At 35.3% G+C, this 19,232-nt stretch overlaps 2 protein-coding genes across 4 annotated transcripts in view; one reads left to right on the top strand and one right to left on the bottom strand.

Annotated features, from left to right (window-relative positions):
• Window positions 1-10,628, bottom strand: part of LOC105214588 (glycerophosphocholine phosphodiesterase GPCPD1) — a 28,920-nt gene extending 18,292 nt beyond the window's left edge. The window contains exon 1 of one of the 3 annotated variants that reach the window (XM_054228505.1): window positions 10,468-10,628. In XM_054228505.1, coding sequence (XP_054084480.1) covers window positions 10,468-10,479 — 12 coding nt within the window. In that variant the 5' untranslated portion in view covers window positions 10,480-10,628. Of the gene's footprint in view, window positions 1-10,127; window positions 10,176-10,467 lie in introns of those variants that run through there. The other 2 variants (XM_054228504.1, XM_054228502.1) reach the window with 2 other exon arrangements.
• Window positions 10,629-12,621: 1,993 nt separating this feature from the next.
• On the top strand, window positions 12,622-17,998 carry Gl (dynactin subunit 1). Its single transcript, XM_011188101.3, has 3 exons — window positions 12,622-12,781; window positions 13,091-14,579; window positions 15,396-17,998. The coding sequence occupies exons 2-3, from the start codon at window positions 13,197-13,199 to the stop codon at window positions 17,790-17,792; spliced, it is 3,780 nt and encodes a 1,259-aa protein (XP_011186403.2). The 5' UTR covers window positions 12,622-12,781; window positions 13,091-13,196; the 3' UTR covers window positions 17,793-17,998.
• The last annotated feature ends 1,234 nt before the right edge of the window (window positions 17,999-19,232 follow it).

Genomic DNA, 19,232 nt, shown 5'->3' with positions numbered 1-19,232 from the left:
GTATGTAGGTACACACAGAATAACTGAAACCAAAGAACTGGTAGGGATTTCATTGCCATTTTATGACGATTAACATTAAAGCTCTTCGCTGGAATTTCAATTATTAGATCACACATACATACATATGTATAATATGTATATGTAGTGTATGACCATAAACAACACGTAATATGTTTCTTTGGCAAGTGACTGCAGTCAAAATGTTCAGCCGCACAAATATTTCATCAGCAACAACAACAAAAACAACAATAACAAAGTTCAGTGTAGTGTCGCGCCCAAAAGCAGCACAGACACGTGCTTCCCCACGCAGTGTGCCAAGTTTGATGTTATTGCCACACACTTAAAAATAAAAATTTATTGCTCTTTGCATGGGTATTCGTTTGTTTGTTTGTGTGTGTGTGTGTTTGACTAGCGCACAAATAGTTTTCGTCAGCAACCAAACTGTACACTCCCACTTTTTTCAGATTTTCTGTATTGTACAACAAGCGCTGATAATCGTCGGTTGTTGTGGCGCTCTTCCTCTCTTTCTGGAGAGAGAATATCTTCGCCTTCAGCTGATGGAGATCGTACGAAATCGGCTTGAACTGGTTTTACTTGGACATAAACGAATATACTGGCATGATCGCTGGTGTATATCTATGTAAGTATTGGTGGCTCAATACAAATGTACACACATACATAGCTACAATGCGAAAGAATGAAAATTCAATACACAGCCTGTAAACACAACATAAAATTTCCTGGCCTTATCACATTGACTTTGATAAACAAGTTTATATAGATACAAATATACATATTTGTATGTACAGTATACTCTCGAAAAGTAAATTCTCAGAAAGTAAATAATCGCGGAAAAGTTAATCACCTTTAAGAAAAAGTAAATTTTTTAATTTACTTATCCTTGCAATTTTTTAATTTACTTTTCAGAGAGTGTGATAAAAAATTCGAATCGAAGCAAGCAGCGTTTTTTTACGATGTTGCAAAAACACTTACTCTCTTGTTTATCGCGTCTTTTTTGTAAATAAACTCTCCTACTTGATCCACTGGTTTAAAAATGAAAACGATGCAAATCAGGTGTCAGACCTTTTGAATTGTCGTACAAAAATGGTCAGAAAATATATTGCAAAAGAAAAAAACAAAAGAATATTCAAGATTTTTTCTCTTCATAGTATGTATGTAAATGTAAATATGTTTTTCATGTAAATCCATATGTTTTATTGAAGCAAATAAATGAATGAATTTTTTAAGTTTAAAAATGTATTTAATATTATAAAAACAGACAATTTATGTATATATTTGGAAAAGTAAATTACCCAAAATACCAATCGATTTACTTTTCGAGAGTATACTGTATGTATCTAAACAATAAATGTAAGCAGGTAAAACAAAGCCGTATTGTTTTTGCACATTCGGTGTTTACAAGTTTTTATGACAATATTATTGTTTTTAATTTGTTTACCGTAAAAAATATTGCGTTTAATTTAATTAATATACATATGTATAAAGTGCACTTGATGAACTTATTTACTGAAATACACATATACACACATACATACATACATATGTTTTGTACATATGTATATTTGTATTACGGCGAATGTGAAAGTGAGCAAAATTTTGTTTTGATAGTTTAGAAAGCAGAGCCATTGCTCTCTTCACTTTTATGTAATTACATAAAATAAATATGAGCTCCTATATAGTCGTATATATACACATGCATATTTTCTTTTTACCAAGATATACATACATACATATGTACATATATTCATTAGAATTTTTGAGCTGCGCAAAACTGTAGGTTATGCCGGTCGAAATCGAAAAAAATTGCGCACAAAAATTAATTCGACATCAACAAATGTATATCTATCTATACACACATATGTATGTAAGAAGATATGTGTTCATTTTTTCGCACAGCTGTATTTGAAATTTACCTGTTCACTTAAGGTCAAATTTTGATAATGCTGCGTTCAAAGACCCCTTTACTTGGAAACTTGATCGTTTACACGACATTAATATGAATTATTTCTCAATACAGGCAAACTCAGCTAAATAATACTAAATATTTATATAATGAACACATTTCACATAGGAAAAATCTAATAATTTACTAAATTCATAAAAATAATAAAATTTGATAAAAGAAATACTACTACAACAACAAATATCTATCAGATAATTACAATTTTGATGAAATTTAAAGATATTAATTTTTTTTAAATTTTTTCATAAATTAATTTCATTCTTATATCACAATACGGTAGTAAAGTGATTTTTAACAAGTAAGGAAGACGTACATTATATACTCTCGCAATTTATTTAATTTTATTAAGATATCACCATTTGACCCAAATATTCCTCATAAAGTCCACTAAAATAGCGAAAATCGTTATATACATATGTATTATATATGAGGGCTGATGTAATTTCTGGACCGATTTCAACTATTTTGCCCCCAATCTACATTATATCCAAATATTAATGTTTACTTAATTTTGCTAAGATATCTCACATACTAACCGATATATAAGGTATAAAGTCCACCGGAAGTTTCAGATCAGAAAATAGGTATAAGGGGGCTAGAAGAAATATTAGCCTGATTTTGCCCATTTTTGGCACAGACGCAACCTCATGTTCGATATCTGGTGCATTGTAAGGTTATTGTCTGATCTCTGTGATTTTTATACGGCCTATAGAAATGCACTATTGTGCAAATTGTTGTTCCGATATCTTTACTGGTGCTTGACTTATATATTGTGGAGTAAATGAATCAGTTGGAGTTCAAAATTGTGGTATATGGAAGTAGGCGTGGTTGTGAATCGATTTTTCCCATTTTACATCGGTAACATCAGGGTATCGAGAAACTATATGTACCAAAATTTCCTTGCAATCGGTCATTTCAATACATTCAAATATGCCCCTTCCTAGAAAAATCCTAACTTTACTTATATCTGAAGTTTACTCAAGTTATCGCTTTCACAGACGAACAGACATCCGGATTTGAACTCCGCTCGTCACCCTGATCATTTTGGTATATATAATCCTACATCTAACTCGATTAGTTTTAGCTGTTACAAACAACCGTTATGTGAAAGAAACTATTATACTCTCTTAGCAACTTTTTTGAGAGAGTATAAAAATCCCTAAAACAAACTTAACATATCATCCGAAGATCATTTTAAGCGATCTTCTAATTTATAGAGAATTTCCAAATATGACAAAGTTGTTTCTTAGCTCTAAAATATCAGGTATCTCGATTGACTTTGTTTTACGGTCAACCAAAATAATTTTATGGGTTTTTTTGATGCTCGTAATATTATATATGTAATTATAAGTATATATATTATATTCACCATACTGCAGTATAAACAGCTTAGAACAACTTGTTATGACTTAAACAGTAGGTAAACACCTTTCTCTCAAATTAGGCCAAAAATGTAGGTTCATTTGCAACAGATCGAAAAAGTGCAACAATCTGTAGAGGGAACTAACAAACTAAGGTTTATAACCAGATCAACGCATAGAGTTTATTTTTAATTTCATTGCATGCTTGATTTGGTAAAACAAAAAAATATACATACATATATGTACATATGTATGTATTTTATTCAAGGTTTTAATAGTTTTTGTTACAGTGTCTCTTACCTTCAACACCTCACGCCACCTGCACGTTTTTAAAATTACACATTGCAGACATTTGTATAGGTGAATAATCGAACGTTATACAACAATAACAACATATAAGTATGCCTCTACACAAGTTGAGTACAACTAGCTTCGTTGAAAGCAGGTTCAACGCAAATACTCGCCTTACAACACACGCTTACAGCCTCAAGAGAACCGATAGCAGTTCAACAAGTACACACCTCCTTTTTTATGTAAGCTACTTGATAGGAATATATGTATGTTTGATTAGTAGTGAATGACGCGGGAGAGAGGTTTAAGGTTGAAACTATTTAAATATGTATGTCTGTCTGAAAGCATTGATAGATAGTCGCATGTAAGTCGCGTTTATTTCAACGTAAGGCTTTATAAAGGTTTAATTAGTTTTCGCACATTTCATAACAAACAAGTAAATATTTGCCAGCAATTCCAATGCAAAACAAAGCAATTCAGCCGCTAATAAATTCACTACACAAATAAGAAATCATGCAGTTCAAGTTTTAGATAACAACAAGAACGCTTGATAAGTGAGAATAATAAAAAACATGAACATGAAAACAGAAATGCAATTCAGTGAATTGGATGCGTTTTGGCACTATCAGCTCAAACCAGCGTACCCGACTAATGTCTTACTGTTATCTTCTATATTTCAACTTGGCAACTTTCTACAATAATATAAAATTTTGTGATTTTATTAGAAGATTGTCTGGAATATTTACGTCCATATAATAAGGACGTCTCTACATAAGTAGAACAGTATTCGAGAGTTTTTTCCTTCATTCTATCATTTATCAACACTCAATTGCTTCAGATATGTGCTGCCGCTGAAACTTCTATACCATATCCGATCCATAAGTCTCTAAACCACAAATACAGAAATATCCGCAAGTCAAACTCATAAAATTTTGCAAAGACTTATATGTTTAAGATTTCTTTACATTGAGGTTTGTCAAGTCATTACAGAACAGATCCATTTAGAATAATGCATATTTAAGCTTGAGATAACTACTGTAATTATCTCGAGCAATTTGTCACGGGGAACTTCAGACAAATTATTGGCAGAGAAATGCTGAATAATTATTGTACGAGAATAAGCTGGCAAATAATCACTCCACATCCAACTATTGTCACTCGTTAATCAAGCCTTCCAACTATTGGCACCTTTTCGTGCAGCCAAATTTATTTAGTATATTAGTATTATAATTGAGAAGCGAGTTTTTCCCTTTCGCACAGCCGGCTACACGATTAACGTTATACACTGTTAACTGTTATACATTTTTGTTTCTGCTGTACTTAAGAAGTTGGTAAATTTCGTCAACCGATTTCTATTTTATCAATAACCACAATAAAATTTCCCGCGTGGACGGAAACCGACAAAGTTGCATTCCAGTTCGAACTCATTCTATTCGCTTAATAATTAATGTAGTAAAATAACTTTTTTATTTTGTATGGTAAATCGATCTATGTCAGCGCTTTAATTGAACAAAGGGCGATTAATTGATCAATTGATACTGTGCGAAATCACCGTAAATTCTTTTCAACTATTGAATATGTAACGAGGATAGTTACATGCTTTACATGCTTACAATGCTTTGTAGTAGAGTAGATCATTCTCCTCAATTATTCAGTTTAATTACTAGAATTAGTAGTAGTAATTAATGCTGATAGAAATAGTCAGCTATTAGAATGAATTATTACACAAATTTTGGAAAACTATGAAATTGAAAAAATATGTGCCAATCCAATTTTATCCAGTAAACAATAGAGAAAATATGAAAATAATTTATAAATATAGTTTGATAAAAGCAATTTTGTTTAATCAATGGTTCAGGTTATTGAAAAATCTAATGCAAATTTCAACATTCATTATTTTGAAGGAAGTCTACAATATATATGTATAAAGCATAATATGAGTGTATTACATAAAAATCCATATTTTTAATTTAAGATTAGAATATGAATCACGTTTAGTAATAATAAAGATACTTGTATTGAGGTTCAAAAATATCTACCAATTTTGAAAATACTTCGAAAAGGGCTCTAATTTAAATTTACTCACAACTTCCGCTTATTCTAGAGCACTTATTAATCGAGCAACAACTTGGTGTTAATTTTTTATTTGTTTTTGACTCAAATGAATAGTTTGATAACTTCTTCTTCAAAAAATTGATGGACGTACATACATATCAGTTCACATCAATAATACTAATTTTCGCAATATTGTGGGTACCTACAGATTTTTAATTGATTTTCATTTATAAAATTCCCTTCTACTTGAGACTTAAAAATGTTTTACAAACAGACATAGACTCTTAATTTATAAACATCTCAACGATCAATCAAAGATATTTCTCAAGTTCACAAAATGAAATATGAAATTAACTTCCTCTCTAGTTAGTCTTTCCATTGCAGCAGAGGCTTCTTCCTATGATTCTAGACACCAGACTAGACACTAAGGTGATCAGAGCAGAAGACGCCCCTTCTTTAGGGATGCAAACATCGTGAAATGAAACATCGATAGTTCGCTGTATCGATGTTTCTTCAAAACCCATCGAAATCAAAAACATCGGCCATTAAAACATCGATACATCGAAACATCGATGTATTTTTGAACTTTTTTTAAATTTAGTGTGAAAAGCTAAGGGATACAGAAGCAGAAGCATAAATAATTGAAATGTAGTACGCCTTAAGTTGATACATTTTATTTCACTTAGCATTATATGTCTGTTAAAGTTTTTTCTCAACAAATAACAGAATTTCAAAACAACGACATGGAAAATTTTTCCACTGTCACTTCTTTTTGATTTTACTTCTGCGTGATAGTTGCCCAGGGTGTTTAGAAAACGGTCGTTTACTCGGCACTGAAGTGGTCACAATGTGTAAATATGAATAAGCCTATTTATACAACTAGGGAACACAGTATTCATGTCAGCCCAAACTCTATTGGCTTCTGATTGGTAGGGGTAACAGTCGAGATACATTTTCTCTTCAACCTTCCCTCCCTGTAATTGTTTGACAGCTTAGATTTCACCTTTTGGTGGACCAAATGTTTATTCTGGTTCCAAATACCAAACGAGTATTCTGTTTCACACTCATCCGAAGATTCCGTTGTTGTATCAGTGCGATTCTTTGAATTTTATATGAAACAAAATAAAAAGTACTTCTTTTAGCCATAGCATCTTTAAAATGCAGTAATTTGAATCTCTGATCTAACGCAGTAGCCTAAGCCAGAATTAAATTGTATAAATAAATCATAAAACTAGCCGCAGTATTGTCCAAGCGCACATTCCCTTAACGAATTCTCCGTATTTTACAAAAATCGAATTCCAATGTAATAAAGCGTATCCAAATAGAGGGTTTCGGGTTAATACCCGAAAAAGTGTGTCAAATGTTTATATAAAACATCGACATAAAACATCGTTGAAAGTGACATCGATGCATCGATATTTTTAGATTCGAGATATCGATGGCTATCATCGATGCTTTTTGACGAAAACATCGATGTTTCAAAAACATCGATACATCGTTTGCATCCCTACCCTTCTTACGATACACTCTAAACACCATGAAAATAGCCAAACGATCGACGATGCTATCATCGTTTAATCTCAAACTTCGTAATATTTTTGTCGTGCGACAGAAACGTCGAACATTCGGATGTAATCATCATTCACGCTACGGCTCAATACAAATATTAGCAAGAGCGAATACGAGATTAAAGGTCGTTAGCTTTATTCGTATTATCGATGAATTGATGACTCAGTATAAAGTGTTTTATTCTTGAGGCAAGTAGTAATTCTAAGTAGGATTATCTAAATGATTTGTGTTCGATGTTTCTACTGCTTCCAAGATATACAGAAATCTCTGAAATCTTTTTTGAACATATGGTGAATACCTGTAAAAGTCTAAGTTCTAAAACCACTCATAGAGTTTAAATAAGGTCCAGGTGATTTGACTTTCATTTATTTCAATTTATACTGATTTATTTAAGTATTCGAAAATATAAAATTTTAAATTTCAAATTTCGAAATGTTAAAAAAAGTTCGGTTCTCAGTAAAAAACAAAAAATAATGAAAAAAACAGGAATTCTGCAAAATAGTGAAATGTCAACTGATTTTAAAAGCATTTTACATATTGATTTTATCATTCTTTTTCTTGAATATTGTATAACAACAACATTTGGTTGTTGCCTTTACATTTAAACTTTTTGTTGTTGTGCGGTATTTACATTTAGTATCGCTATAATTTATTGCGGTTGGCAGTTGTAAAAGCAAACATGCGCTTGGTAACAATTTACAACAACAAAAATATATATATTTACCACTTGGCAGAGTACAAAGTACAATTTCTTTTTTGTTGTATTTTACTTTTCAGATTTTATTTTGCTTCAATTTTATTGCGGCTTGATTTTAATGACGATAATATCATTGTTTTAATTTGTTTAATTCTTGATGAATGCTAAGTAGCCGGGGCAAGTAAATACATATATACATATTTGGTATTGAAAAAAGTGGGCGTAAACAAGTTGTCACTTTAAAATGTATAATTTAGGCACATGTGCCACATGATAGACGTAAATATGTTTGTAGTTGTGTGTGTGGAATTGTTTTTCTTTTATACTAAATAGTTTTGAGAATTTTAATGTCATCACGTGCTGTCACATAATCCAAGTTGTGTAAATATTTTCATTGTTTATTCCACATTTTCACGATTGTTCCACTTATAAAGGGGGTTCACAGTGCGATAATTTTTGCGCATTTAAAATTTAAATGTGCTAAAGTACTTTAGTGCTTGAGTCACTTTTAAATATAACGAAGCCTATTTTTCATATATAAATTTTTGTGCTATTTCTTCAACAATAAAATCACTCTTTCCATATCAAGTTGAAACAACATTTTGAAATACATAGTTATGTATATTTAAATAATCTTTGCTTTAATCACCATACAAATCAGCGAACATGCTTTTGATCACGTTTTATTTTAAAAATATTTTTATTTGCTCTGAAACTAGTTTCATTTGATTCTTAAAATAAGCATAAGCTCTTGAAAGTGTTGTTTTCATTTGATACTCGTGTTTACGAAATTCGTTATTTTCCATTCGAAAATGTCAAAGTTTTATCTACAATTTGTATTTATTTATTTGTTTGTACAGCTTTTGCAAATGTTTACATCGAATATGTAATTGTTTACGAATTCGAAGCGGAATTTCAAGCACTCAGTTCTCAGATATAAATACATACCTATACATTAGCATATATGTATATTTACAACGGAAGGCAAATCATTTCTTGATGTACTAGAAAGAAATTTAATTTGCAAGACCTTGAAGAATGGCGGAACGAATAAACAACTGGTATAAAAGCAGTATAGCGGTACTTATAAACTGTCGCGCAGAGAAGCAATAAATCGAAGAAAAAACTGGTATAAATATACCAACTGTCATAATCAGATAGCAGTCGATTAGCGAAACATTGGAAGCTACAAAATTTAAGCACCCAACACCCATAATAAATATAACGAAAAAACAACTGGTATAAAAGCAATAGACTAGTATAATCAAATGCTGAGGCAAGCGATTATACCACTTTAATAACTTCAATTGGATAATGTTATTTTTTTCAAATGCGAATTTTTTGGCAAGGGAACAGATCTCAAACTTATCGCCTAGAGATGTGGAATCTTTAATTTATATTGGGCACTATATTCGATCCCTCCATTTTACTGGCCTCAAGGGGATCATTTTGCTATTATTTTCCAATGTAGATTATTTACATAGCTTAACTTAGCGAGCCGAGATTTTGTGAATGGAACAAGTAAAAAAGAAAAAAGAGGTTGCAAGGTAGAAGTGCATGGTGATGGCATGGTACTAAGTGTTGGAGGAACTTTTTTTTAATAAACTGGGAATCTCAACAAAACCGAACTGGCGTTTTCATACTAAGCTACAAGACACCGGATTAAACTGAACTCAGCTGAATGTTAGGTTAGGTTTGGTTTGTCAACCAGTAAAGTCTTTTGCAGCACCACGTGAATCTCGATGGAATTATGAATATTGAAAGATTGACCTAACTGAGGGCGAAGAGTTCCTTGACCTCTTACTGTTTACTTTGGACCAAATGGATCTTGCGACAGAACAGGTGCTTCTGACCGCTCTGCACTTGTTAATTTAGCTGAGACCCATTCATCCAGAAGCAAATTGCCATAGTATAGTGGTGCTCTTACTGTTCCCATTCCACTGTAGGTGAGACCAACGTGCCTAACCTAGCGAGGATACATAGTCCTCCTGAAAGCCTAAAAAAGCATCTATTCCTATGGAATTCCATTCCATTTAGTGAGGAATCGGTTCATTATTCTATAAAATCCTCCCCACAAACTCTTCCGCAAATAAACCAAATTTCATATTATATTAGGAATCCATGCAACTTGAAACCATTGCCTAGAATCATAAACAATGTGAATTATTACCTGTCGCGATAACGGTAATATAAATTTTGACATTTGCACTCACTCGTGTGATCACAAACAAACGTACCACTCGAAATTGTTTTAATACCGTTATCAGTATATACATGCCATACCAACTGATTTTTCAAGCACTTGCTTTCTTATGGGTCAAAAGTTCACTTGAGGAAATTTATGAAAGGTATACAGCTATGATCCAATAATGGTCCAAGACTAAATGCATATTGAAAGCATATCCTCGGCTTGGAACTTTCTTAAAACACGCACGAATCACACCGATCACACGAGTTCCATGAATCACTTATCCATTTATTGCTGCACAACATATCAAACTGTAACTCACCTCTTTCTCCATTGTGTTGCTGCAATATTTTTGAGTTTAAATTCTTGAGACAAAATTATTTAATTGACTGCAATGTCTTCGCTTTCTTTACAACAAATTTTTAAAATCCTCGAGTTCAAGGTGTTTCGTGTACTTCGCGTGCTCCGTGCGCGTTGACTGAATGTAAGATTTGCTGAAATTTGAAGAACTGTATCCCCAATCTAGTAATCTAAATTACTAAAAACGAGTAAATTTTTTTTATTGATACTTAGTTTCAACAATAACAATAACGGATAATTTCATTTTATGACTACGGCAGTCGACAACAATCGCCGTTCATACTATAGAAAAAAGTGCCTAATGTCGAGATAGAAAGGGAGAGCATATCATACATTGTAAACCCAGTGCACGTTTTGCGAAAATTATATTGTCAAAAGTGACTTACATATATAAGTAATAATAGTAATTAAGAGGTAGTTATAATTAGTAGAGAATAACTTAGTTACTGCATTTTAGGTTTGAAATAGTTGATTCTAAGCAATTACAGCTTTTAAAAGTAGTTAAGGGGACTTTAATCCAAGCACTTATTTATATCCAGTCGGGAATGTTAATCTTGTAGTCGGTTTTCATTGGCAAAACCAAAAATTCTTATCTAGTCTATAGGGTTTTTAATTCAAATTCGCTTGTTCCAGTCCATATAACCCTTCTTCACTTCGAGTTTTCGACGTTGTTCGAGCTTTCGAAGTTCTAAGGACCTATATATCAATGTAGGAGGATTTATGCTTCAAAAAAACGTTTCTTTCTGGGTCTGACTTTATTATATGCATTGGAAAAATCAACTGAACTATTGGGACGCTGGGCATGAAAAACAACTAAAATCATGATCAAATCTTTCCTATGCTTTATCTATGTATATATAATATATGAATAAAATTACTATTAGCAATTTATGTGTATGTAGAGTGACTTCCGAAATTGTTCATAAAAACTAATTTTCCATATATTTAAGGAGTGATATCTGTTGGTGGACCAATATACCAGATTCATAAGAAAATTTTGAGTAATTCAACAAGAACTAAATATAACTAATGAAAATAAGTATAAAGTTTCGAAATGTTATGACATCGCTTATAGTATAAGGATTGTTTTCAAAATATTACAATTGAAAAGTAAAATGAGGGAGCTATTCTTGAAAGGTATACTTTAGTCGAGGGCACAGAACGAATATGGCAAAATAAGGCGCTGAAGACAGAAGTGAGAAAAAAAGAGCGAATAAATTCTCTCCTGCAATCTTTCTCATTTTCACTTCTGCCTTTATCGATGTACCTAAAATAACCTATTTTTTGAAAGTTCTTTGAATGAATTGCTTTGAGTAGAACAACTAATTTCTAAGCAACTATTTTGGAGGCACTGTAAGTGAACCTCCACACAAAGCTCGCAAAGTAAATTAAGTCGTAACAATCCAATTTTCTTATTAAGTCAAGTTTATTTGCATTCTCAAGACAATTTAGGCAAATTAGCAAATAACGGCACTGTGTGTGCTTCACGCAAACATTTCAGAAATTCAGCATAGCGGAAATATTAAAATTTTATTGGGATGATCATTTGGTACAAAATGGTAATTTTAATAAAATAATTTATCTTGTTGTAGTTGTTATTTTTGTTGTAGTGAGAAAAACATTCCACAAATAGTTTAGAGACAAGCTGAACGAATTAGATGGTGAGTCAATTTTGGTATAAAGGAAGCAGGCGTGGTTGTGTATTAAATTTTCAAATGAAATTGGTCGAGTAGTTTCTGGTTTGCTTTCTTATGGTGCCAAAGAAACATACATTTTTTCTCAAGTCTACAGTATAAAGTATAAATCTATATCCAGCTATTTTAGTTTTAGGTGTTGCAAAAAACCGTTATGTGAACAAAACTATTATACACTCTGTTCGAGAGAAAAAATATAGCTAATCATTAAAACAAAATAAAAGAAACTAGTATTTAAATTTGTAGCTCCCAAAAATTTCCGTTAAAAAGAGTCTTTCAAAATACTCACCATCTAGCGGGGAATAGTGAAATATGTAATGCTCTTGAAAAATAAATAAATATAAGAAACATCCGGTAACGCTTTTCAACAGCTGTTTGCTACTAGCTGCCGTCGAAATTTATTTTAACGCCGCCCTAATTGTTAAATGATCGGCACAGTTTTTAGCAGCGATTGTCAAATATTTTTTCACAACTTTTTTGCACTAGTTGGAAAATTAGAAAATCTGCTGTAAATTCTAGAGAATTGTGTATTAGAAACTAAGTGTGCATTTACAAAACCTTCAGAAGCAACAATTCGATTGGGTATGTAGTGGTTAGCCAATTTGAAAAGTGCTTATGGCCTTTGCTGAAGTTTTCAAGTGTCTAGAGAGTAGGCCAATACTGAAAACAGGGAGGATGACTAATTTTTGTTATTACTTTTCTTACCATGTTTTTGCTACACCCGTACGACGTTGGCATAATAGTTAACTGTTTGAGTCGCTGATTTGTCTTTTCGGCGTACGTCATCCTACTTGTGCTGTCATTATGTTAATAAGTGTATTTGCTTACTGTTATGCTTCTGTGTGTTTATTTGTATATATTGATTAATATTGTTGATCATAATATTTGCAGGCTTCTACGTTTTTAAAATATAAACTTTTCGCGCACACAAACCAACACAAAAATTTATTTATATACATTTTCGTTTGCGGTACCGGCTAACAAAAAACCGGCCTAAATGTCGGAGCGGAGTTTAAAGGTGGGCGCGCGGGTCGACATTACCGGCAAGGATCTACAAGGAACTGTTGCCTATGTTGGTATGACCAGCTTCGCCGTTGGCAAGTGGGTGGGTGTGGTGCTTGATGAACCAAAGGGTAAAAACAATGGCACAATTAAAGGTCAGACCTACTTCGAATGCGGTGAAAATTGTGGCATGTTTGTGCGCCCCACGCAACTGCGTGTCATAGGTGGCACTCCCGATTCCAAGAAGTCATCAGAAGACATAGCTGACTCTGCAAGTAGTGGTAGTAGCGCTAGAACGCCCATAACCCAACCCACTAAAGCACGGTTGAGCGGGTCGCGTCACTCGCTCTCTTCCAGCCGCCAATCATTGCTGGGTTCACGTTCGCAACTCTCTACTTCTTTAATAGAACGTAGCGGTAGCACCGCAAGCAGTTCCAGTGGCGGCCGGAAGAGTTTACAACCACCCAGTGTAACAGCCAGAGATCACGCCGCTGGTTCTGCCACGGCATCCAGTTCGTCCATACAAACGGCTGAGGGTGGCAATGGCAATGCATCGCATTCAACTTCGAAACGTGCTTCTTTCGTCGAAACTGGTTTCCTTGAGATCCTCAAGCCGCAATTTACACCCTTGCAACCAATGCGCTCGCCCTCTTTTACCGCTGTACCGCAAGGACCCACTGCCGAGGAAAAGGCCGCCGCCGCTGAGCAACAGAAACTCATCGAGGATTTGCAAACGCAAGTAACTGATTTAACTGAAAAGTTGGAAACTTTGAAACAACGCCGCAATGAAGATAAAGAGCGTCTACGCGAATTCGATAAGATGAAAATACAATTCGAGCAATTGCAAGAATTTCGTAGTAAAATTATGTCAGCACAAGCATCGCTGCAAAAGGAGCTACAACGTGCGAAGCAGGAAACGAAAGACGCCATCGAAGCACGTGAAAGACATGCACAAGAAATGTCTGAACTGTCCGATAATGTCGAACTTATCACCTTGGACAAAGAAATGGCTGAGGAGAAAGCAGATACGTTGCAGCTGGAATTAGACGCTGCAAAGGAACGTATCGAGGAGCTACAAGTAGACTTGGAGCTATTGCGTTCAGAGATGCAAAACAAGGCAGAAACCTCAATTGGAGAAATCTCCGGAGAAGGTGGTGGCTTGTCCACCTATGAATTCAAACAACTAGAACAGCAGAATTCGCGTTTAAAGGAGACGCTGGTGCGCCTGCGCGACTTATCAGCGCATGACAAACACGACATACAGAAGCTAACAAAGGAATTGGAAATGAAGCGTTCGGAAGTGGCCGAATTGGAACGCACGAAGGAGAAGTTATCGAGCAAGATTGATGAATTGGAAGCGACAGTCGCCGACTTGCAAGTGAGTAAAGAGTTAAACACTAGAGGGACAAGCTGCGCAAATGGAACACATTGTATTTAGCAGCAATGCAAAATGAATCCATACAAAAGCAAATAAAATGTTTAATTGACGCAGTTTCATTGCCACTAAAACTGTTCATATTAAACATTTTATTTCATACTTGCGCAGTTATTAGATAAATATTTTGTTGTAGCATCGACATTCACATTTAATCTTTCAAAAAGTTTTTTCACTATTAACTTTATGTTTCTGTTAATAAAAGTGAGAAAAAAGTACAAATATTTTGTAAACGCTTCAGCCACACAGGGTGCCTCAGCTGTAGAATTTTAAGCTGCAAAGCTGTAGCAGGTTTTTTTTAACAGTATATATTTCAATGCACAGTTATCACACTTTTTTATCAGTGGTATGCCTATCAGCGTCAAGTGGCTTAAAAGCTAATTCTCACAAGCTTCTTTTAAGTTTGTTTATAAGCACAAGCAGCCTACAGTGTGCATAACTTTTATTAAGTAGTCCGTTGTGATCCGCTTGCCATGTGGCACGTACCATTGAGTGCACCTATGAGTATGTTTGATAATATTAAATCGTTTAATTTACCGAAAATCTTTCTTCTTTCTTCATTTCTCCCCCGTAACTGCTTGCCAAACTGGTGCTCAGGAGGTAAACGCAAAAATGTAAAATTATTCCAAAAGCTTTTTTTATCAATTCGAATACACCAGCGTTTTTCTTTTTTGTTGCCATTTCATTTCGCTTTAAGCCGCTTAAGCTTAATTTACTTTATGTAATTCTTTAAATTAATGCCTGTCTTCCGTTCTGCAGGAACAAGTCGATGCTGCACTTGGCGCCGAAGAGATGGTCGAGCAATTGGCCGAGAAGAAAATGGAGCTCGAGGATAAGGTGAAAATGCTTGAGGAGGAGGTGGCACAGCTGGAGGCGCTTGAGGAAGTGCACGAGCAGCTGGTGGAGAGCAATCACGAATTAGAAATGGATTTGCGTGAAGAATTGGATTTAATGAGCGCAGCACGTAAGGAGGCGCTACGCGAACGTGACGCCGCTATTGAGACAATTTATGATCGCGATCAGACAATCACCAAATTCCGCGAACTCGTGCAGAAATTGAATGAACAGTTATTGGATTTGCGTGATCGCACCACCAGTAATGATCCAAAATCGCTACAAGACCCCAACGGTGTTAAGATCGCCAGCGAAACAATTGATTATAAGCAGATGTTCGCCGAATCGAAGGCATACACACGAGCCATCGATGTGCAACTGCGACAAATCGAACTCACACAAGCTACGGAGCATGTGCAGATGTTGACTGCTTTCATGCCGGAATCGTTTATGAGCCGTGGCGGCGATCATGATTCCATACTGGTTATATTGCTAATCTCACGCATCGTTTTCAAGTGCGGCATTGTGGTGAGCCAGACGCGCGAACGCTTCCCCGCCGTGGATAATATAACACGTGACGTCGTTTTTCAGGGTCACTCAGTGCAGCAGTATGCCTTCAAGTGCCGCCTCATGCACTACATACACAATTTGCAATGCGCGCTCCATCAAATACTCTACGGCTTGAACAGCTGTCAGCCAGATACGCTGCTGCGCGCCGGAAACTCACTGCCTGAGATGGTAGCACAAGAGAAAACGATCGATGGCATTATCGAGTTGCTGAAATCGAATCAATTGGATGAGAATTCTACCACAGAGAATATTGAGAAGTGTGTGGCGTTCTTCAATGCTATGAACTCTGTCTTGTTAGCCGGCGAGGATCTACTCAATGAAACGCAAATGATACGCGATTGCGTTGCTGCTTTGAGTTCCTCGTGCGAGTCCATTTTGAATGATGTGACCATTGCGCGCACTATTGTGCGTGAGGGCGGTGACACCAGCGACTCCATGTTACTCATGCAATACCTCAACGAGCAGACGGAGTCAATCAAACAGCAAGTGAAGCTGATCAAACGCCGTTTGCCACAGGATATGCATGTCATCAAATGCGGCATATCGCCACTCAAACTGGAAGCCATGCGTCAGCTCACACAATCGCTGTCGCGCGTCATGTCCGTCATGCATTTGGCCACCAAGCAGGGTGTGCAACTAATAGCCGCCTCCATTGAGTCAGATAACACCGCTGAGCATAGCATAGAGCATGTGAAATTCTGGGAATTGCTAACGCAGTCCTGTGAACGTGTCTACGAGCAGGACGATCGTGGACCATCGCAGAACTTCAAAGGCATGTTGGGACAGGCAAACAGCGATTTGCAGCAAATGGCACAGTATTTGTTGGACAAAGAGTATGAGATTATGTCCTTGGCCAATCAGAAGCAAGAGAAACCCGTTTCACCCATCATCTCACGCGCACAACTCATCAAGAAGCAGCTGGAACAGAAGAACGTGCTCGCTGCAACACTTGAAAACCGTGAGGCCGACATAAAACAACTGAAATTGGCGGCCAAACTGAAGCAGCACGAACTCTCCGAGATGCAGATACGTAAGGATTTGGCTGAGAAGAAACTCTCCGTGCTGCAAGGCGAATTCGAGCACACCGTCGAGAAGTGGAAGCGTCAATATGAGGAGACAAATGCTCAGCTCGAGCAACTGCAGAAGAAGGAGAAAGAGTACGAGGATACGCTCGATCATCTGCAAAGCGACATTGAGGCGCTGGAGAGCGAGAAGAGCACGTTGCGTGAGAAACTCAAGTCCACAGGCGGCACCAAACGCTTTGCCGACTCAACACTCTCAACGACGGGCGGCAGTGGCGCCACCTACGCCAATCACGGCGTCTCCGGCAGCACACCACTCATCGCCGAGGAGCTGCAGTTGCTGAAAACGGTCGTGCATAATGAACGCAATGCGCGCCTACGCATGCAGGCGCAAAATATACGCGAAAAACTGAATAAGTTCGAGCCGATTTACGTGCCGCAACCGAAGGATAAACGCATCACCGAACTGGAAGTCGAACTGAAGCGCATGAAGCACGCATGGGCGCTATCGCTGCTGCAGGCCGCACCCAAGTCGGATGCAACGGGTACACAATCCGCGCAACAGCGTCGAAACCAGCATGTGCCCGCCAAAGCGGAGATCTCCACGCGCGCTAGTCACTTGGCTGCCGAAATACTCAGCGAATATCTGCAGCGGAATCCACATCGTGCGGCCAACTGCGATTTCGCCGCGTTCCCCACTGTGGAGGTGAAGCGTGTGTTGAAGCTGTAGGCTTAAGTTTACTCCGAAGGTATTGAATAGAAAGGCTAAGGAACTTTAAGTGCAACTGAGTGGCTTGTGATGTGGTTTTGAAAGCTGCATAGAAGTAGTTAGTGGCTATAAAACGTACATACATACATACATATACACATATATATTCACTCAACTTTATATGAACGTTTTAAGACAGCCATGTATATTCAGTATATATGTACACGTATTACTCATAACCGTAAATTAATGGCAACTAATTAATGCTTGTTTCTATCGACGCTTCCTTACATTTCCCCACATAACTGTTAAATTTTATATTTTAATAATGCATACGAAACCCTTGTATTCATAAATGCGCGCGTTTAAATTATCAAAAAAAATTATATTCTATTTTATGGAATGTAAAAGAGTACTAAGCAATTTTGAATGTAAAATTATATAAGATTTGCAAAAGTGTAGCGCACAAAGCGAATGAAATGACATGCATAGCAAAATATTATTTTCGCTTGAACTTAAATTCCATATAAAAAGCGCTTTCTTATATAATTGTAAAATTATAAAGCGTCACAAAAATTAATTATTGTTGATGTTTTATAAAGAATATGTTTTTATTACGATATTTATTTAGTAAACTAATAATGCTATAAATATACGTATACTTTTTTTTAATGAATTTAATACAAAGACATGCAATGAGGTTATGTTGAATTCACGGCTTAAATTAGATTTGTGATTCGTTTTTGTGTGCTGTAAATTTTTTTTTCTGTTTTTGTGGAAATTTTATTTTTTGTGATTTTTTTGTGAATTCTTTTTTAATTTTTGTGAAATTTTTTATATATTTTATGAAATTAAACTATTTTGCACACAAATTTGTTTTTTAATAAAAAAGTGATTAGCTTTCCAAAATAAACAAAGAAATTTGTAATCTCTCCATAATTGTGGTAACTAAATTTAAAGCGCTGCAACAAATATAAATTGAATTTTGATTAATGTATGAAGTAAAATTGAACTAAAAAATTTATAATTTAAAAACTAAATGCAATAAAATACAAAATATATAAAAAGTAAAACAAGCACAAGACTTTAGCTTATTTTTTGTCTAGATTTGGTTTTCTAGGTTTGGCAAAATATTCCAAATGAAAAAAAATGTATTAATTACAGCTGAACTTCTTTAATCGAACTCAGCTGGCAATAGAAGTCAAATTTAATACAAATTTACTTCCATAAATCGAAGTCTCTCTAAGTCGAAGTTTTTTTTGTGGCTTATGGTGACTCGAGTTAGGGAAGTTCAACTCTCTATTGACCAAATTAGTTAAATACTTTTCATCGTACAGCAGAAGCTTTGATAACTTAAAATTTTCTTCTAGATTTAGAAATCATGAATTAGTATAATCGCTTGTTAATTATGTCAGTCTCTATAATTTATACCATTTGTCTTTGATTTGTTTGCTTGCTGCT

This window comes from Zeugodacus cucurbitae, chromosome 4 (genome assembly GCF_028554725.1).
Source record: "Zeugodacus cucurbitae isolate PBARC_wt_2022May chromosome 4, idZeuCucr1.2, whole genome shotgun sequence".
Lineage (NCBI taxonomy): Eukaryota > Metazoa > Arthropoda > Insecta > Diptera > Tephritidae > Zeugodacus > Zeugodacus cucurbitae.
The sequence above is the reverse complement of the archived record's forward strand: the minus strand, read 5'-3'. Positions and strand labels throughout refer to the sequence as shown.

Bases quoted from the DNA above. Each gene is read 5' to 3' on its own strand.
- Gl (XM_011188101.3), top strand. From the start codon at position 13,197: ATGTCGGAGCGGAGTTTAAAGGTGGGCGCGCGGGTCGACATTACCGGC. The intron at 14,580-15,395 runs GTGAGTAAAGAG...TCCGTTCTGCAG, and splicing joins CGACAGTCGCCGACTTGCAA to GAACAAGTCGATGCTGCACT.